The sequence below is a fragment of the Porites lutea genome, chromosome 11 (assembly GCF_958299795.1).
Source record: "Porites lutea chromosome 11, jaPorLute2.1, whole genome shotgun sequence".
Taxonomy (NCBI): Eukaryota; Metazoa; Cnidaria; class Anthozoa; order Scleractinia; family Poritidae; genus Porites; species Porites lutea.
In genome coordinates this window covers 16,576,563-16,598,118 of record NC_133211.1, presented here as the reverse complement: position 1 = coordinate 16,598,118, position 21,556 = coordinate 16,576,563, and the positions used below count along the sequence as shown (strand labels likewise).

Below are 21,556 nucleotides of genomic sequence, written 5' to 3'. Positions count from 1 at the left end.
GTGATTACTAAGAAGGAGCATAACAGGCAAGCCACTTGGATAAGCACCACCCCTGTAAGTAAATAAATAATAAGAGTTGTAGGGAAGAAATAATCAGAAATAATGAAAGTCAGTTTTGACATCTTAACGACTACAACTTTTAAGTGAATAAAAACTATTTGACCAATCGGAACAAGCAAGTAGCAGGGGCAGATCCACGATTTTTTTTAGGAGGGGGTGCACTCGTCTCTTGCTCTACTTCAACACCAATAAACCACATAGTTTTTTTTTTCAGAATACCAGTTGTATTAGAAAACCGCAGGGGGGGGGGGGGGTACGCACCCCCTGCACTCTCCCCCTAGATCCGCTCCTGAGTAGTATTGGACGAGTGACGTAAAGCAACAAAAAGCGGCGGCTCAATGCAGATCCGTAGAGGGCACGAAACTTGCGGGAATATTTAAAACACTTAGCGAAGACGATATACAATCGAATTACGGATAAGATATAACTAGAATAAAGATATAGAATTATTGGATGAGACTTTCTATATGTTCAGTGTTCGTCATGGCTTTAATCTTGGGATTTACATTATACGCCCGCTTCGGATATGATGAATACAGCGTTAGTGTCATGTTTTGTTAGACTGCGAGCAGTCTCTTATTTTTCTTTGCAAATTTACGAAAGCCAAGCAAGCGAGGGCGTCTGGTCCCAATCCCTTATTGTAACATAACGTCGTGGTTTGCAATCGCGCTGGCCGAAATAAGGACTAGACGGATTTTAAGAGAAAAGGCAGACTGCAACAGTCTACGTTTCGTAATCAAACTGTTCACTGACACAACATACACGCGGTTCAGTACTGGCAACACAGGACGGTAAACCTGTGACAACACTATTATTTATTCTCAGATTGTCAAAACAGGCAAAACAACAATTCGGTCACCTTATCCATAATTAAAGGAGATACCTTTCTGGGTTGAAAGATCTGATTGTGAATGTCCTGTCTATGATGGCCTGCCGGTTTTCATGCCGTGCAGAAATTCTTATGATAACTGAAATTTTGTTGAGCTAACCCTGCCCATTTTGTACCGTGTTTCCTTGCCGGTTACACGAAGCAAAACAAGCCGTAACCATATTTAACAGCCGGGAGATGAGCTTTCAGTTCTTAATCATTGAAAACAAAGTTAGACTCTCCGGCTTGGCCATGGTTAAAGTTTTTTTGAATCGTTTGATTCAAGTCATAGAAAACTGAGCTGAATTGTTTAATAGTCCCGGCTATCAACGTGAAAATCGCGCTGATTTTGTCTTGTTGGTATACACGCATTTTGCAGTGCATAAATGACGGCACAGCTCCATAGTTTCTGTTGAAGAGATGACTCACTTATGAGGGATAGACCATTGATACCAAGCGCGGGATAAAGACAGCACTTTACATTTTAGGTGTTGGGAGAATGATTTGCTTCACTTCATCACTTGCGCGCACACACATCCTGTCCCGATCAGATTCGGCGGGAAACACGATTTTAGCGGGTTTAGTTTCCATGACCAAATAGAATAAGAAACTGGATAGTGCAACAATCTCTGAGCCATTTTTACCCCCAAATATCGCCTAAAAGGATGACGAAAATGTTCACTAAAATGCTGAACGAAAAGCACAGCACGAAACTCGAGTGAATGTCTTTAATTTTCTGCTTTAAAATTTGTGATGAAAATTGTCCATATTTATATTGTGCGGCAAACCAAAAGTTGAATGCAATGCCTCTGAACGATTTTTTGACACCAAGAAAAGATTCGCGCGCTCCAAAAATGACTTAAATTTCGAAATAATTTTTTTGAAGTTACTTACTAATTGTTGCGGAGATTAGAAAATATCTTTTTTAAAATGTTCAACAAACATTTAAAAATATATTGTGCTACGAAATACTGATCATGTTTCAGTTCAAGGCAGAAACAGTAAACAACGTTTAAAAAGAATTTTCATTGCAAAACAAATAATCTAGTTTCAAGTTAAATCGAGACTCTAGTACTCTTCCGAATTTTCCTAAAGTTATAGATTATTTGAGTATAGGAAATGAAAAATTATATAGACCTACCTTTCATATTCGTCTTAGTGGTTTGAAACGAAGGTCCAACTGAGTTTGTTGTTACGACCCAAAAGTGTTTTATTTTTAAAATGTCCCTAAGCGTGGGTCGCGACAAATTAAACACAATAAGTGAGCTTTAGTGGAACCTTAAGGTTCAAAAACACCTGTTTTCCTCGAAGTATTTCCATTAACGCCTTTGTGTTGTAAATTGCGTTTTCTTCCCAGAAAGAGTAAATTCAAATAATCGAAAATAATACTTTGTAGCTGGGTACGGAAACTAATTGTTCTCTATGAGAACGCGAAATATGTCTCCTTATGAGTTCACAAACCAATACTATGCCGATAGACGTCCCAGGAATATTTAGAATAATATACAATATTGCATGCTGAAATAATGATCTTTTAATCTTAGCAATAACGTCTTCCTTTGCCGATCATTCTACAAGGAATTAAAAACTTCAAACAGTATATGAATTATTTAAATTAGACGTCGTGTTTTTAAAATTTACTGAAGAAAAAATGTTTTTGTGTGAGCAGTTTGTTTCAACCTATATGTGTTACAGTTCAAGGCCTTAAGAATAAGGTTACATTTTCTGCTTTCTCAGTTTAGTAACTTTTTCCAGTTGTAATTACAAACCCGTTTTCAATAGTGGGGAAGAGGAAAACACCTGCATCATACTAAATATAGAGTTTGATTATTTCAAAGACAGCGAAATAATTACGTGAAAATTCATCCTCTGTTTTTATGAATCAATCAGGGTCGGTACTGAACAAAATGATTTTGGATTGAAATTGCCTCCGCCCCGTGTAAATTGTTTCTTGGAGTAATAATGAGGCACGTTCGCTTTTCAACAAGACACCGCCCACCAATTTACGATATAGCCTTCTGAGGTCGCGCATAACGTGACGTGACTATAAAGCACACCCTACAACTGAATTCGTCAGCGTATTCGAAAAAAAAGTCTTGTTTCTCATCATGACGAATGCTCCTTTCTGAAAAACTATTTTCACTGAAGTTTATTAGGTGTTAATGACATTGTTTTAAAAGAAACTTTTTAATGAATGTACTCTTAAAACTGGAAAACATATCATTCACACCTAAAACCAGTTTGAAATAGAAAGATTGGCTTAAAGCATTGAATAATCTCTTCTAGTCACTAATCAATGCCCCTACCAACTCATTGACTGAACTTCTTTTTCTTCGTTACAAATGTCCTCTTTTCTAGAACAAGAAGAGAGATCTTACCTTGGTACTATCACAATCATATTCTACGACGAAAATAACTTACAGGTCTTTTTAACTCATGAAAGATGTAAGGAGTGGACTGTGCTTAAAATAATTTTTTTCTAATCACAGTCAGTGTGAGGGGAAATTGATTAACTTAAGGTATTGCCAAAATTCACCAACATTTGAGCCTCTTTTGCCCGTCAATCACTGAAAATGATATATAGTTCAAGTTTCACGCAAATATCAGAAAATCTCAGAAGCTCAGAAGGATTTTCTGGTTCAATAAAGCTTTGATGAGATGGATCTTTTTTAAAAGAGCACAAAACGTTTGGTGGACCATTTAAAACTAAGCAAAATCCATATTTATACTGAGCTTCACTGATATTATTAAAAGTAAAAAAAGCAGGTTGTTATTTTAGTAGAAAATGTTCGGTGAGTAATTGCCCAGACCCCGTTATTTGATTAATTATTAATACGATAAAAACAACAAGCAAACAGGGGCTTTGCTGATTGCACGAGTCTGAATTAGAGGTGCGTGCTTAATAAATGGAACTCGTCCCTAGCTCTTATCAAAACATCTTCAGATTTGTAATTGGTCTCTTTGCTTCTTTGTTTGTTTCTTTTTCTGTTAGTTATCTTGACCAATGCAGGTAATGAGCTAATGACCGTTAATGAGACGGAAAATGCATGAACATACTTTTATATGGAGAGACTGATGTCACATCGTTTGCCCTTCTTAATCTTTTGAACTTTAAAAGGTTTCATTGCCACTCTCTTAATATTTGTAAATGACAGTTATTCGTGTACGTCCGTGCCGTGGGAAGCGAATTACCTTTTAGCTAAATCAAACAGCCTACCACATCACGTGGCTCATGCGTAATTTGTGTCTTACGGTGTAAATGATTATAATGCAATAAAACTTTAACCAACAACGCCTCTGGATTTCTGGAATAGCAGTTCTACTTTTTTCTGAACGCTAGACTTGGGCTCCTTAAGCATTAGCTTTAGGAATTTATGAGTGTAAACATTACCTTTAAACATTCAGCACAAGTGAGCAGAACGGGCGCTCGACGAATCAAGGTCACCCCTCCTAAGCCCTATTTTGACCACACCCCCCTCGCCTGATTAAGTTTAGTAAGTCAAACACGCAGTGCCAACACGCCCCCAGCCTGCGTGCAGACGTCTCCGATTTGCTTCGTTAAAACAGGAGACGTCTGCACGCCGGCTAACACGCACCCACCCCACATTGTTTGCTTTGGTTTTTGGTACAATATATCCCCTAGGCCCGATATTCCCCATACAGTGTAATACGCAAGGTACACTATAGGAATCATATATAAAGTATCTACCTTGTAGAGTCCTCAAACCGCTGTATTTTTATGCGGGGGCTCAACTCTATGGTGCTTAGATACAAGATGGCGTCCTGCTGATATGACTTCTTGACTTCGCAAAAATTTTGAAGCTAATTTATCAATAATGCTTTGTTACATTTTACTGAGTAACAAAGATGGACCATGCTCTTCTTGATAATATCGATTCATCGCTTATGGAAAGTATTTGATCGTAATAGATCTTTAATACTTTTATCTTTTCAAACTACATCACAAGCATCAGGATGTCGTCAGAAAATATGGCTTTGGATTTGATCTTGCGAACTCTGATGAACTCGCCGGACTTTAGAGAGGCAGAGAATAAAAACTGGGAGGTAGTAGCCAAACTTGTTCCCGGATCTACTTCTCATCAGGTTTGAGATTTTCGCGTGTACATTATTGAATAAAAGGTGTCAATTGTCAAGTTACTTAGCTACAATAGCCTTCCATCTACAAGGTGGACTTGTAATACAAGCAGGGCGTAACAGATCGATCAAAATCTATCATCATGTATCATCGAAAAGCTAGCTGATCTGCCGATAGTACTCATGTCCCGCCAATAGCATTCAACGTTAAAAAAGTTAATGATCCAAAAATCGTTTACCAGCTGTTGTGGCGAGTTTCTCGAGGGAGCAGTATTAGCCTGCATGGCCGGCGTTGAAAGGGGAAGGGGGAATTTGGGCGCGTGCGAGAGGGAAAGGAAGTTTCCTTTCCTTTCCCCCTCGCACGCCCCACACACTCTCGCGCACGCCCAAATTCCCCCTTCCCCTTCCCCTTTCAACGCAGGCTACAGCAGTATCGACTGTTAGGTACTTTCACTTTAATAAGTGTGGCTCTTTTTGAATAATAATAATAGTAATGCAGAAGTGTATAATAAAAAGTGAGAGTTTCTGACTGGCCAGCATAATTCAGGAGTCTCCCAAATGCAAAGAAAATCTTGTGGTATCCCATACAGGCCAATGAATTTCTCCCTGGTGAGGGGAACTTTTAAACTTTTCTGCACCACACATGTAGGCTGATATTTTAACGTTAGTTTCGAAACAAAAATTGTTTTGCAGATCCATTTATACTGTAGTTTTCTTTCTAGTAGCACTTTGTGGGGTTGGGGAAGGTGGATGAGGGCAAGCACTAAGCAATGGCTAGTGTAGACAGGAAGTCCCCAGATTCAGCTCTGCAGATGTTGGCATCACTGCATTTATATGAAACTTGAGGTGCCATGGATTAAGATTTATACAAAAGCATCATTAATTAAGTGAAGATGGAAATTGGTAATTTTGTGACCTTCACAGATTACTAGAGGTTTTGTTCAGGGGCATAGCTATATCACACCCAAGGTACTTATCAGATTGACATGTTGACATCTATGCCATGTTGTACTAAAAGTGCAGGGTGCAAAGAAAGTCAGTTTTACAGCCTGTTATTCGGGCAAGCTGTAGCTGGCATGTACTAGCCCACAAGTCATTTCAACTAGCCCCAAAACCCTCTTTGATTAGCAGGATTGATTACAATCCTTCTGTAATTTGAATTTCCCCAACAAACAGCACTTGCCCATTGGGCAAGTTAAGAACAAAAATCACTAGCTCGATAGCGAAATCCACTAGCCCGGGGCTATTGGACACAACTTTCTTTGCACGCTGAAGTGACCTTTTTTTGTAGATGGGCAGTGAGCATGGGGAGAGACAAGCCTATTTACAAGATTTATGGCCAATGATCCCTTGGATTTGTTTGTTTTCAACACCTGAATTATAAGGACATAAAACAATATTATTTAACAAAAGGGGGATCATGGGCACGACAGGACCCCCTAGCTATACCCATGATATATATAATTAGCCATTCATTATTGATTCTTTAGGAGTCTCTTAACTATTGCTGGTCCATTCTTATTTTCAGTGTGCAAAGAGGTGGAAGGAAATACAAAAATCTTCCTTGTCAACAAGCACTGCACATCCTGCCTTCAGTTCATCTTCTAGAACAAGGAGCCTCTCTGGATTTTTAAACTCTGTGCTACATTTTACTGATGACAAAAATTTAAATGTGGTGAATAAAATTCAAGGAATGAGACAGAACTCACAACCCTGTGCTGTAGGTACTAATTCTGTCAAAAAAGGCAATCACGTTGGATCAGGTAGGAACGCTTTCTATTAATGTCAGGTAAATATTAAATTTTTATTCAAAGAAATGGCACAACACAGGATTTCTTTCTGACTTAAGTTTTTCCAGTACAGAAGTAAGGGCCAAAAACCACAAGGTCGGAGCTGATATTTGCCATACTTACATGTACCCATCACTTTTTATCTAAATTTTGTGACTTAAATTTAAAGGTTGTCCCTTTAATTTCAAATGATAATTTAATCTCAGTTCAGTACAATAAATAAGAGGTTTCCAAAAGAAAAAAGTTATGTTAGAGAAATCTCCTCCAGTTTTGCAGACACCTTGAAGGAACCTGTCCTTAAACAAAATAATAGAAATAGTGGTAAGTGCTTGGTCCCAATGTACTTTCCTACGCTTTGAGAAGCAGGAAACTAAGTCTAATGGTTTATTGAAAGGTCATGATCACCTTTGAAAGTCAGAGGATGTGAAAAAAGTCCTGTTTGGTAGTCTGACAAATGAAGATTTTCTTGCTGGGCCAGTAAAATAATTTTAAAAACTAATACTTGCCCAATAGGCAAAGGGTCAGGCAAGTATCCCAAACAAAATTGTTAACTTATAAGACGAGCAAGAACTGGCCCCAAGTAAGTAAAATTCGACAGCTGCTTGCCCAAAGGACAAGCTGGGATTTAATTTTTTTTTGAGACCTGAGTCATCTCTTTTATGTCCTCCACCATTCCTTCACCTTGAAATTTATTAGTATATATATTTATTTCCTTTTATTATCATTACTATTTGCATGTGTTGTCCCATCATCATCAAACAGAGCATGAAAGGTATTTATCAGTATCATGTCTTATTTTTAAAAAATTCATATTTAACATACCAATAATTTAGTGTTACAGTTGGTGGATTTTTTGGGGGAATGAGGAGTGGTTTTAATATCTAATGAGCTATTTTTACTTTAAAATGTTTGTTGCAAGGAAGGAATGTCTTTTGAAGTATGTTAAATGTATATATTTTTTTAAATTAACTTATTAGATAAGTATGGGGAATGAAAAATTCATCTTAAGCTGAATAACACAATGTTTCTACAGTAGTACAGCATTTGTAGTAGACTAGTGGGAATTGACGAGTGTGCAGTGAAACTCTAAACTAATGCAAAAATGAATGTGTTGCTCCTTGCCTTGGATCTCCTGTTTTTCCTCACACTGTAATTTCCATCCTTATTTTAGGACATCAGAGGCTGTACCATTCACTGATACTGCAGACCCTAAACAGGTACTGCTACTGCTGTACATAATGAGTTACTATGCAGTACATGTATACAGTTAAACCCCATTGTTAAGACACTGTGAGGGCCATAGAAAGTGTCCGTATTAGCTTAGTTGAATTTCTATGAGAATCTGTTGATTGGGCAGGAAACAAGTGTCTGTTGTCTGCATCAACCAGTTTCCATATTAAGCAGGTTAAATTTAGAGAAAATGTAAGGGCCTTCTCCAGGGACAGAAGCAAACTGTCTGTAATAATGAGGTGTCCGTATTAAGCGGGTGTCCATAGAGCGAGATCTGACTGTATTTTAAGAATACACTGTACTCTGTGAGAGGTCATGATAGCAAAAAAGAGGGGTTTAAGAGAGTTTTATTATCCTGAGACATTTGAAAACACCCTTTCCCAAGCACACCATTAATCTGAGACTCAAAATCAAAACAACAGCCCCAGATTTCTGTCCCACATTTTCAAACAACATCATTTTGATTTTTGAATAAGGTAGTAAGTAATCATAGTTACATGTGTAATCCCAACCTAAAAATAATTACTGACCAACCCAACAGTCTACAGAAATTTGATTCATAATAATTCTCTCCACGAAATCTTACCATCCATGCTAGAAGTCTGGGACACCACATTAGGAAAATAGAAAGACTCTGATTATCCCTGACATAACTCACACCCTCTTTCAAGATGATCAGATATGTCTACAGTGTTGAGCTAGTCTATAATATCTTGAACAATCAGGAGGTGACAAGGAATGGGCAGGCCATATTACATTCATTGTAACTATGTTCTGTGATTTTACACAGAGGTCAGTACTTAGACAAGTGCCGAGATCAACAGCATCACTGACATCAAACATAGAATCTTTACAGGGGTGAGAAAAAACTCTCTTTATATATTATATGTCTATTAAAATAAACTGGCATTTTATTAATTCCTGTCTGCAAACATTATTGACCATATAATTTGCATAATTTTTGGCGCCAAAGAAAGACTTCTAATGTCTTGCAGCTGTATGCTCACTGTAATACTTGTAAGGGACAGCAAGTTTTTTTTATAATATTAGTTATCTTTGTTGTAGGCCCAACATGGTGATCCATGTTTGCGATGAAAGCAAGAACTGTGAGTTGTTGTTGTTACTCTGTTTTTCCTTTTTGAGTTGTTATCAAAATAAAACTTTAAAGTTGATTTCAAGGGTCCATGATGTAGATTTTGTGCATTGAAGTGAAATTTCTCTACGCTGTTACTGTATAAGAGCTTGTTAGTCTAGTACAGTAGCCTGTAAGTATTTGATGTATCTGTAAAAACTCAGGCTGCATATGTGCAATAAGTGTAAATGTGAGAGAATTTAATAACTGCCAATGGACTTTTTTTATTAACTTTTGTTAGTGAAACAAGACTTCACCTGTCCAAGGGATCTGCTGATTAGTGAGATGAGATATTTTGCTGAATATCTGTCAGTTGAGGCACAGAGGTGGGAGGAAGTGGACATATCTGTTCACTGTGATGTGCAAATATTTGACTGGTTGATGAAATATGTCAAACGACGAATTCCTGATAAGAACAAGAATGGGGTCGAGGAAAAGAAACCTAAACTTGGTGAGCTTTTTGATTGTGAAATTGCTGTGAATTCTATTTTGCTACTTTATTTTAAAGGCTAATTCAGTTGTTATTTTTTTATTTACATCCAACAGAACCAAACAATGTCATATCCATCTTAATATCATCAGATTTCCTGAAGATGGATGCACTGGTGAGTGTCATTAAAACTTTGTTTAGAATACCTTCAGAAATTTCATGACACCAGAGATGTTGATCAAGAATAACATGGACAGTGTTCCTTGTCCCTTGGGAAAGCCCCTATATTCTGACAATTCAACTTGCTTAATACGGACACCTGTTAATGCGAACAACAGACAATTGTTTCTTACTCAATCAACAGATTCTCATAGAAAGACAACCCAGCTAATGCGGACACTTCATTATCAACTGTGTGCTGTAATAAGCCTTTCCTTTTTGAAGGTAAAAAACCTTCAGTTGACTGCATTGCAATGTTCCCAGCACTACAGTTCACTGGTTCAGACTATTTTGGTATCAAACAAGTTATGCAGAGAACGGTTTTCCATAAGTAATGTACAAATGGGCAACTTGTGAGAGTGTCCATGGAATGATGGCTTTCTGAAGGTTAAAGATGTTCAACTTTGATGTTTGTGTTCTGTTCTATCTGTTTAGTATTTTTTGTTCAAATAAATGACCCATTTTTGACTTCAGGTTTGACAGAATTTCTTCTGGTTAGGATTTTGGCCAGGGAACACCTTGTGAAGCATGAATTTTATTAGCATACAATTCTGGACGTACTGACTCGAAATCATGAACATGTATTCATGTATAGCAAAAATTCTTAATGTAGTAACTTACTTTAAAAAGGTTCAGTTATGATACATGTAAATGTTTGCTTCAAGGGCAGAGAAAGAAATTTAAACATAGGTAATAATACAATATTTTGGAATACTTCTCTATGCGGTCTGCAAGTAATAAAAATAGTTATTCCCTATGTGTATTTTAATTATTATTGTATCTGTGTGTTTGTAGGTAACGGAGTGCATCCACTTTTGTCATGCAAACATGTCAGCCATTGTGGCAACACCCTGTAACATGAATTGCATCAACGATAAGTTAGTTACAAGGTATGTGCTATTTGTTATCACTTTTCAAATCAGCAAGAGAACATTACGATTTCTTCCTTTTAAGACAAATTTTCCTGGTGACAGAGTAACATGATGGAGAACATAGGCCACGGTTGCTATAACCACAATTTGCTCAGATGCTTTTATCTTTTTTAAGTTGCTTCTTCATTAGATATTTTTCTTTCTCTTTGTTTTCAGAATAGCAAAGCTTTTTAATCATAATGAATTGGAAGCCGTCAAAGATCGCAAGGACAAGTTTAAGAGGTGAGTTCATGTCACTAGATCTTACAAAGATGAAGATAATACAATTTTAAATTGTTCACTTATTTAACTTGAACCTCTTCTCTATCCATAATTCTCGTAGTATCTGCTACTTCAGGAAAATGACTCTGTGTTTATTTTTCTTCAGCAAATTATTTTGTAAAAAAATAGAAGAGTTGTTTGATCCAAGATTTTCGTCAACTTCCTTATCAAATGCAAGCACAATGTTCAGGTAAGAGTAAGGTTTTCAGGTGCTTGAAAAATATCGAAGCATTTTTTGGGGGTAATTCTGAATAACATTGTAGTCTGGTTTTCACTAATATTTTGTCTTATTTTCGTGTGCTTATTAACTTTTGTTACTTTTAAAAAGGTGCATCGCTTGTGGAAAACTATTGACTGCCGATTCACAGAGTAAGCTGCGATGTGTTGCCAACAGAATGATGGTGAATCACAGAGGAAAAGTTACTTACGTTCATTCACGGTTAGTGCGGATCGAGGCCTCTTCATTTCCTTTTTAATTTGTAAAAGTTTCAACTTTGATTCAGAGAGCTCGCGTAGGAGTAACGACAGATTTGAAAAGAACTGAATGGAAAATTATTCGGATTATTATACGTTTCTGGGAAACTGCCCACCTACCCCTCGCGTAAACCAACATTTTGCCCTAAGTGAGGAGTAAGTGTTAATGTTGGCTTAGGGGAGGGGTGGGTGAGCATTTCCCCGCAACGTATGAGTTAAAAAGGAAAGAGTTACATCGTCGAGAATTTGAAGACGATATCATGATTTTGAATCATAATTTTCAACTTACAAAACTCAAAATAACTTTGAGTATTAGGTTAGTTAAAAAGAATAGCACCAAAGTGTCAATTGTATACTACAAGAATTACGGACTGTTACGGATGGTTTAGGTTAGGGAGATAAACATGGATTACTAGTGACAAATATATTTTTTCTCAAGAGGGGTTAACCGTTATGTACCCTGGGTGCCAGCACAGACTTCAGTAACCGTTTCTGCCTGACCTCCCGCAAAAAATAAAAACCTTTCGTTCCAAGGGTAACCGTAATGTAGATAATTAACTTAAGTACGATCTCTTTCGATCACATTTGAAATACTGAAAATCTTTAAGGTCAAAGTTATCGTAAAGTTTGATTTTGTTGTGTGTGCTGTGCAGAGAAAATAAACATTAAGAGGGTCGTGTTGGAGCTCTACTGCATAGAAAAATAATCTGATTAGGTGTTTAATGAGCTGATCGTACGCATACGAGTATAATTTTAGGGTATGTTCATACGATACAGGATAGGTTTTCGTGTCGAAACGAAAAACTACCCGGTATAGTATGACGAATTTAATACATGTAACAGTGAATTAAACGTATTCGCCTGAATTTCACCCGTTTCCTCGGCTCGCCTAGTGACTTAGCGAGCTCAAAAAAAATTGTGTTTATTTCCAGAGATCACACTTGGGATGTGAATGAGTACCTTGTTGGTTTACGAGAAGACGTTAAGTCGTGGAAAGAAGTTTACTGGAGGTGAGAGAATTTTTCGATTCTACAAATCTCAGTCGCGTAAGCCCCGAGATAAAAAAAAATTGCCTTTATTTAGGTCTTTGCCTAGAACCAAGTAAAGAATAGCCTGCGAACAGCAGACGCATTTCCAGTCGTCACTTCTCTCCGTCCGAAAAATAGCACACTATTTTTCGGAGGGATAGAAGCGACGACCCGGAATGCGTCTGCTGTTCGCAGGCTAAGTAAAGAACGTTTGACGTATAAATTTACAGCGAGAGTGTGTGGTGTGTCACAACATTGATAACCGTAAAACCAAATCGACCGAATAAAGAAGGCCAGCAGGCAGTTTTGTTGAAATTCCTATTATAACTCCTACTTTATTGCTTTGAATTGATTTCTCATTTTGAAGATTGTGGGGTGCTATAAACATTCTCTACTGCCATCGTTGCGGTAACTTCTTCCAGTGCAGTGAGCTAGGCCACTGCAGTTATCATCCAATGACTGTAGACTTCGGTAATATGGAGTGTACGTCGACCAAGATAGTTGGAGTGTATCCCTGCTGTCAACAGCGAGTCCTGCATTTTGATCCATCTTTGGAGACTTCTGTAAGTTAATCTTCTTTTATTTCTCCAATACGCAGCTTCGATTTTATCCCCTTCGCAAAATGTTCGAGGAAATAATGTGAAACGTTTTGTGCCCTGCGCCATGGCAGCCAGCGCCTATCACTCCCTCTTTGACCCTCTCGCGCACTGTTTTGACGCTTGCTTTCAGTTCATGTTTTTCACCTGTTCAAATCTCTGATAGTAACTTTTATATCTGTGGAAATTCTTACTCACATCGTTGCACTAATTCTTAACAAATACTGTAAAGGATCTACAGTAATAGACGCCCGGGGTGTCTATTAAATTTAAGGAATAGGTAGGAGGCGTTTAAAAGAGAGAGACGTTTTTTCTCACAACTATAACAAACTCAACAAAACCCGTGATTTCAGCGAATATATCATCACAGTTTACAAATAGCAAACTATCCAGTCCATTCCTCTATGGCGTTTAGAGATTCATATCGCCTTTTAAAATCTCAATTTGATGTCAGTGTCCTTTCTTTAAACTGGCTTGACATTGAACAAAATGCAATGCGCAAACTCTTTTTAATCAAGCAAGAAAGTGAATAAATTTGCTCCATTCCATTATTCCCTAGTATTATTTAGCCATTGTTATGTGGGGCATCTATTAGAGAGGGGCGTCTGATACAACCCTAAGAACTTAGTGGAGGCGTTCGTTAGACAACGGGCGTTTATTTGAGAGTGTGCATCTGTTAGATCGATCCTTCAGTGCATTATTTTGAGCTTGAGACCGCCTCTGTTCAATGCAATGTGTGTGTATTCAAAGTCATGCAGCCATTTCTAAGCAACAACCTCTGAATGTTGATGTTGATAAAATCAATTATTTATCTTGCCATCAGGGATGCTGTGTACGAGATCACAAGCCAACCTTGAGTTCACCTCAGTCGACAACAACAACAACAACAACAACAACAACAACAACGGGAACAACAGAAAATAAGGAGAGCCTAGCTGATGAAAACATTGATAAAGAAACTTTCAGCGAAAACAAGGAACAACAATGCGACCAAGACAAGTCTCAAGGAGAAGGTTTCAAAAGCGAAAATTAATTCATTTTACTTAATCTTACTTAGAGCTGTCTTATAGTAAACTTGGGCAAATCATGAAGTTGCCACTCAATGTAATTTCTCCGAGAAGTAACTGTTTTTAAGATTCTTTGTTCTTTTTTGTGCGTACATTAATCTACTTATAAAACTCATGCAACGCTATCGTGGCGAATGAGGCGTTTGTGGTTCACTCTTGTCCTCGTCATTGTTGTAGACTTTTCAGACAAAAAGTTTTTGTTTAGGATCCCATTATGCCGGTGCATGCCTATAAATTGACCAAACGGGTTGGTTTTGTAAGACTAAAATTTCGTGCGACAAATGAGTAGTAGTTCAAGATACGTTTTAACCGTATGTGTTTTCCGTATTATTAGTAGAGGTAATAGCACGATTTGTAGTGATATTTGGCATAAATACCACGAGTGATATTTCGAGATTGTTATACATTGTTATAAATAGTCAACTGCTTTTTTGACGTTCTAGTTACCGTGTCTCTCGTCGTTGCTTAAACTCCCCAATAAAAGAAAAGGATTGCCCGTCCCCCAATCAGTCCCATAATACAGTTCGTCACAGCCCAGCAGCAACAGCAACCTTAATGGACAATGGCCTCTTGGTTTCTCTTTTCAGGGACGTCATTCAAGGAAGGAAAAAACTACACCTTGGATGGAGATGCTACTGATAATGCCCCAGGGCAACCTTCTCATCATGCGACGCCTGTTGTGAAGTTACCAACCAATAAAACATCAGAGGAAACGAAAGTTACCAATGACCCCGCTATAGTGGAGGACTTGTTTACACACAGGAATGTTATATGTGTGCCGTATCGCAGATTGTCAAGTACCAGGTGATGACTAAGTTAGATACCGTAAATGAGATGTGCAAGATACTGTTCGGATTTTAAAAAAAATACCACTGTAATGTAATGTGTATGCCACAAACGGTTGCTTTTGCCATTTTATCATATTTTACAGGAACAAAAGAGAACATGGTATTGGTCTAGTCATGCTAGTAGTAAATAGTTTTATAGTCAATATTTATTGGCCACCTGTGCGTTTGACTTGATCAAATTTTTACATATTCCTTCTCTCCACTAATACAGTTAGGAAGAATAAATGCGGATTTAAACTGAAGTGTCTTCCTCTGATATGTAATTCAGGTTTAGAGTGACAGTTGGATCTCAACAACAACGACATTCTATTTTAAATTGTTCGCGGCCGGTATACCTGGGGCACAAGGTCTTGATAAAAATAAAACGTATGACTCTCTTGTATTATTTTCGTTTTGTTTTGTGCTGTCGTTGTTTACAATTTCATTTTATCGTTTGAAGGTCGGCAGAGTTGAACGTGTTTGGTGTGGAGGAAATGGCGCTTGCCAATATGCAGATCAAAAATCTTGAGGTAAAAAACAGTACATTTAAACATGGGCAAATATAAAATTACATCAAACGTGAAACTTTGAAAACTCTCTATTTATCTCTCTTTATTTATTTTTTTACAGGTAAATACGAGCGCTCTTTCCGACATGATTGACCCAAGTGAAAGGAAAGTCTCTGAATTTCCAACGGTAGGAGAAAATTGTGCCAGAACTAATAGAGTAGTTTGCTGATGTGGTTACATTGCATGGCAACCAAAAACTTCCCTGATAAATCCCATCATATGGAGTGATTTCACGTAACCCGTGAAACAGTATCTAACAATTACTGCCAAATAGTTACAAGAAAACAAAACAAAACAATGAAATTAGAGTGAATTAATACTGCGTATTCACGGGATAAGGAAAATCAATCAGTAGAGCGCTTGGCTGCAGAGCGCGAGGTCGAGGGTTCGATTCCCGGGGCCGGACCATTACTCAGCGTCTTAAAAATGACTGAGTAATGAAGGTACTGCCTTTGCCCTGCAAATGGCTTGACCTTCGCGTGGCTCGGATGACCACGTAAAATGGTGTTCCCGTCTCCGGCAGGAGACATAAAAAAAGTGTCCCCAATTAGTACTTTCATGATAAATACATTGACACTCAAATAAGTGCATTTTTTTCTGCAAGATAATATTCTGTGAACAATTAGGTAAAATCAGTATATTTCAAAGAAAGTGTGGGTCGCAATAGGAAGTGACAAACTTCTCCCTGAACTGAGTTATCCATTTACACTTTAGACATGTATCACCTAAAGCCCATTTCTAAATAAATTCCTTGCGTTCTAATAGTTGTTTTAAATAGATTTTGAAAGTGTTTGTAAAAATAGAGGTCTCTGTCTCTTTTGGGTTTCTTGCTCTATACTCTGTTTTCTTTTTCCCAGTGAGACACCTGTCCACAGACATCGATAAAATTATCTCTTGTCCCCTTTTTCCAGTACTTGCCATCCATAAGAAGAAGTCGCAGTCGAGGCCTTCACCGTAACTCCCTGAGGAAGATGAAGCTACAGACTACCGCAGCTAACAAGGAGGATGAGTATGACTTGGGAGAAGATGAGGATCAACCCGAGTCTGAGGACAATGATAGTAAGTTTCGCCCGACATAGAGCGGTTTTCACTTGAGTGTCGAAAAGTAATTGGTTTTGCACTTTCTACACGATGCGATTGGCTTAAAAGATTCGCGCCACCTTTTCATCCAATCAGAAGTAAAACCAAAGCCAATTGTGACGCGCTCGCATGCATTTTCCCGCGCTTTGCGTCAGCCACATGTAATTACTTCGAGTTTTGATTGGTTCAATGTATTGTCTGTGTCCTATGTGATTGGCCAGAGTAATTACTTTGGTTTTGGTTTTACGACACTCAAACGAAAACCACTCTACTGATATTTTAAAACAATTAATCCCATCACTTAACCTGACTTTCATCCTCACTTGCACTTCCGAACCATGTTAGAGAATTGAAGGCATTGAATAGCCTCAAAGTGTTTTGTGGATGGACCACCCTTATAATTAGGTAACACAAGATATTTATAGTGAACATGATAGAGTATCTAAACATAAGAAATAGATGTACAAATTTGAAATCATTGTAATACCGTTTTTTATTTATTTATGAGCACTTTAGTTTCTTAAACTAGATTAGATAGACTAGATAGTTACACTGTTGATTTGGAAACCATTTTCACGTTGAAATTAAAGGTTACCATGTTTAAATAAAGTTCATTCGTTCGTTCGTTCTTCGCCCGCCCGTCCGTCCGTCCGTCCGCCCTTCCGTCGATAAGTGATGCAGTACTAACAACACTATTCTCTCAATACCACCCTCACTGAACTGGAATCACAGACTGTTATTACTATAGTAACAGGCTGCAATTACGCAGTTCGTTCGAACGATCTCGATCCCAGACCCTCTCTCCTTTTGAAAGTTTGTGGTGTTATTTGCCCCTGCAAAATCTGCTACATGCGTTTCTCAAGATCCGTTCAATCGACTCTGACTGTCCCTTACAATCTCACTATAAGGGCTCTGATGTAATTTTTCTAAGTCTGTGTAGCTGATTTGGATGTACATTGTACATGTAGCGGGTCGTTCTTGCACCACGTCAGTTTTTACAGTTTTATGTTTATGTAAAAGATTTCCTCCCGGTTGCTTTGTGTAAAAAGTAAGCACCCCTTTTCTCCAGTTACCAATCTTCTAATTTTTTTGCGGGCCAGTATCAAGTTAGCTTCTACCTTTCATTACAGCTACTATAACAAACCCTTGCGGGATCACAAGTGAGTGAGTGAAGGAGTCGGGCTATTTGTAGGTTCTTCGTATATTGTTATAGGTGTTTGGTAGGGCAAGGTTATCAGTACTTCTGTTTAACAATTTGGTGAAATGTCTCTTTCAGTCACATTACGGGAAAAACCCCGACCACCTCGAAAAATAACCTCCGCCTCCAGAAAAGAGTAAGGACATTATAAATTATTTAATGCAAATGTGTTAATTTTTCATTTAGTCTAACTGCTAAGAAAATTTAGAAATGCGTTGAAATGTTGTTCATTTTCTTTTAGTTTCAGTACGTTTAAAAGCTATAAATGGGATTCACAGCGATCTGCTCGGTGGAACCAAGATGCACAGCGAGAGGAAGGTAACCCTAAACAGGGGTGGGGTAGCCGATAAAAATGCCGCTGATCCCTCAAACCCCAGGGGAAAATTTCCAACTCCTGAAGTTAAAGTAACTGAGCATCAATACCCTCACCCTTTTCAGTTTTGCTTACCAAATGTAACGAGCTTTAACTGTTTCTTGTTGTTCGTAACTGTTCACTTATCCATGTTTTCCTTTATCTTTTGTCAAGATCAAAAGCGCATGTCAGAGTTGGTGTCTTATTTATCGCGACAGCGGACGTACATCCCACCAGACAAAACTGAGAATAAACAAAAAACTAAGGAGGTAAGGCTTTGTTCTGCCACGATGTTTGCATTTGTCTTCTGTTGACCAAAAAGAAAAAACCCTGGGCCGTGCTGTTCAAAGCTGGGTCAAGATAACCCAGGGTTAGTACAAAATTTGAATTCAGAAATAAAAGCTTTAAAAGCAAATTCAGATTAATTCTTTTTACCTACAATTGGATGATTGGATGCTCTAAAAGGAATAGAGCAAAATATCCGAGAAAAATGCGTTTGAACAAGACGAAAAGAAACGCAGATTAAAGGGCTGATCGGCCTACCAACAACTGGGTCCAGTGCCAGAGACTTTTGATGCGTTGTTTCAGCTGGCGCCGCTTGTGACTTCGGGCATTCGGCCGAAGATCTGTCGGCCTGCAGTCGCCGAAGTATTCAGCCGTACGCAAGAAAAGAAAACCTCTGCTACCCATGGGAAAAATGGATGCAATGGGTGAAATGGCTAGAACTGACGTCTTTCGTGGCTAAGATTTGGGTCAAGGATGAAAATAATGACCGCGATATTCAATTTGCACACAGTTCCAAAAAAACAAAGAAACAAATAAATAAATAAATCCAAAAAAACAACCAAATCCCCTTCGGTAAATTAGTTCCAGGAGTACTAAAGAACGCTGTTTTCTTTTTGTCTTAGTACCTAGGAGGGATTTTTTCCAAGCTAGAGCACCAGTTTCGGGCATCACAGCAGCCAGTTGTTTCTAAGGCGCAGTCAGGCAGTCAACAAACAGGTCCTAGGTAATGTGAACACTGAACTCAATACCTCCCATGTCTTACATCCCTTTACAAAAACAGGAATGACTGACATCTCAGCCTTTCCCCTCCTTGCTTATTTCACCTTAGTTCCATTTCGGGTTGGTCGTCGCGTGGTGTGATGGAATTTGACTCTAGTACGTCACTAAAATAAACTGTCCGTGAAGGCCTAGGAGGAAAGCCGGTAACATGAGTATCATTAGATTAGAGACACCTTCACAACACGCTTGTGAACCTTGTACCAATGGACTGCATAGACAAAAATTTAGTCTACATGCAATATCAAACACTCGTTACATAGGCATAGCCGAGCGGAGACCACAAAATATATTTTATGTACCTTTAATTCTACTACTTGATTTTTTTCAACCTTATTATGATTGTTTTGCGGTTTGTTTTCCACAGTCAAAGAGTTCGAAAAATTCCTCTGAAGATTTCCAGCTGATGGCTTGACTGCTTAATTTAACGAGTCAATTTTACACGCATCTTTTTTGTAAATAATTTTTTTGCAATGTAAACAACATTTGTGAGAATAAATGTAATTTTCTAATTGTTTTTCTTATTAAAGCTGTTTGCAAAACATGTTGAAAAGAATTAAGAATTGCAAAACCAAATATAATGAATTTCTATTTTGTCATCTCATATTAAAACTCTCAATCTTTTCTAAATAAAGAAAGATCGTGCCCACTCCTATGGTAAATATTTTTATTTAAGTTGTTCAGATTGATCCCTAAGTGAAGTTAAAATAAGCTTTTTTCCGTCAGTCACATCGGAGGGTGGGTCATTCGAAAACTAATAGTCTTGCGTGAGGGTATAAGCTTTCTTTAAACTTAAAAAATTGGAAAAAATCCGATGCTACGATGAGTTTCTTTCAAGGTTTTACTTCACTTTATCTTGAAGTTTAAACCTTTTGATATGTTTTGTAATGTTTTCCGTTTCAAAATGTGATTGCAAACCTACCTCCGTGTCTCTGAAGCTATCATATGGCGCTTTTTTCAATGCCTTCTTCAAAATGATAAGGGTCTCTTACGAGGTTTCCCTTCACTTAACCTTAAGGTGAAAGTTCAAACCGTTTAATAAGTGCTTTCTGTCCCAAAATGTGACAGCAAATTTCTCTCTGATGTTATTGCAATTTTCTCCCTGCGTGTCAAAAACGGGTGGTGACAACTCTAACAAAGGCTGTTTGGGCAGTCCTATGAATAACTTTATGTCATCCCGGAAATTTCGTCGACCCTCCCGAATTTTTCGGTGGCATTCCCCATAAATGTTTAACTTCCCAAAATTGTTTTAACAATTAAAATTAAAATTTTGATTAGAGATTTTTTGCACCCTCTTGTTAATTATGTAACTTGTTAATTACCTAATCTTAGTTATTTTTTCGTTTAGAGGATATCATGTTAACACAGAAAGACTGTCCAACTTTTTAAGTATGTAAAATCGTGTTGTTTTGTTTTTTAATCACCGACGAATCAGGCGAGCACCTAAGGGGCCAACCACTAGAGGGGTCTGGGGGCATGCTGCCCCAGAAAAATTTTGAAATCTTGGTGCTCTGAAACGCCTTTTCTAGTGTTCTGAGAGGACAAATTCTGTCCAAAATGTTCTCTAAATCAATTGTCCTTTTTATGCTTATTTTTATTGGCGTGACTTCGCGCAGAAGTAGTCGATTTTATTTCATACAAGTTGTGCGGTTTTTGAAATTGCTCTGGATATCACTTTCAGCTAAGTATACTCTGTGTGGTGTCACTGTATGAGTATCATAAGAATTCATTTGAAAATTTCAGAACAACTGTCGTAATCTGGAATTTTCTTATCCCGAAGGCATATTGATCGGGATTCGGGATTTTCCAGCACACTCGGAAGGACCCCGAAGAGATCAGGATGATTAAAGAGTCTTCACTGACATACTACTTTTTATGGCCTCATTTGCGTTAAACAAGGTTAAATGATTTTCGTTTTTTTCTTACGTACTTCTTTCAAGTTTTCAACTGTTGTTTTAATTACTGTTAATAACTGTAGGTCATGTTTCAAGAGATCGAAATACAAACAAACAGCGCTGTACTCTTCCTATGGTAAACCGTGGTTGTGATAACTCATGAGGTGCCAGGGGCACCCAACGGCAATTTTCGGGAAAATATCTGTTCGGAAGACGATTTGAGATCTAGAATTTTCGGATTATTTGTTGTAAAATTTCTTGCTTGCCTGCCTTTCCTAGGATTTTCGAACATCTAAAAAATTGTATAATTGCCCATTTTTAACGGATTTTGACCCTAAAAAAGGCCACCTAGAATTTTCGTAAGCCTTTTCCTGGCTGAAATTTTCGAGAA

The 21,556-nt window shown here is 37.9% G+C and overlaps 1 protein-coding gene across 1 annotated transcript; it reads left to right on the top strand.

The window, feature by feature from the left end:
* Positions 1 to 4,693: 4,693 nt before the first annotated feature.
* LOC140953269 (SANT and BTB domain regulator of class switch recombination-like) lies at positions 4,694 to 19,782 on the top strand. The gene is made up of 22 exons (XM_073402768.1): positions 4,694 to 5,032; positions 6,552 to 6,786; positions 8,769 to 8,901; positions 9,109 to 9,149; positions 9,417 to 9,626; positions 9,722 to 9,780; positions 10,620 to 10,714; positions 10,913 to 10,978; positions 11,124 to 11,207; positions 11,346 to 11,456; positions 12,424 to 12,501; positions 12,887 to 13,082; positions 13,939 to 14,128; positions 14,770 to 14,986; positions 15,470 to 15,539; positions 15,640 to 15,705; positions 16,490 to 16,637; positions 17,935 to 17,992; positions 18,098 to 18,174; positions 18,383 to 18,477; positions 19,117 to 19,217; positions 19,638 to 19,782. Exons 1-22 carry the CDS (start codon positions 4,904 to 4,906, stop codon positions 19,675 to 19,677), a joined length of 2,499 nt encoding a protein of 832 aa, XP_073258869.1. The 5' UTR covers positions 4,694 to 4,903; the 3' UTR covers positions 19,678 to 19,782.
* Positions 19,783 to 21,556: the final 1,774 nt, after the last annotated feature.

Excerpts from the sequence above, each read along its gene's own strand:
- LOC140953269 (XM_073402768.1), top strand. The coding sequence starts at position 4,904 with ATGTCGTCAGAAAATATGGCTTTGGATTTGATCTTGCGAACTCTGATG. Across the intron at positions 5,033-6,551 it reads CCGGATCTACTTCTCATCAG|TGTGCAAAGAGGTGGAAGGA; the intron begins GTTTGAGATTTT and ends TCTTATTTTCAG. Across the intron at positions 17,993-18,097 it reads ACCTCCGCCTCCAGAAAAGA|TTTCAGTACGTTTAAAAGCT; the intron begins GTAAGGACATTA and ends ATTTTCTTTTAG.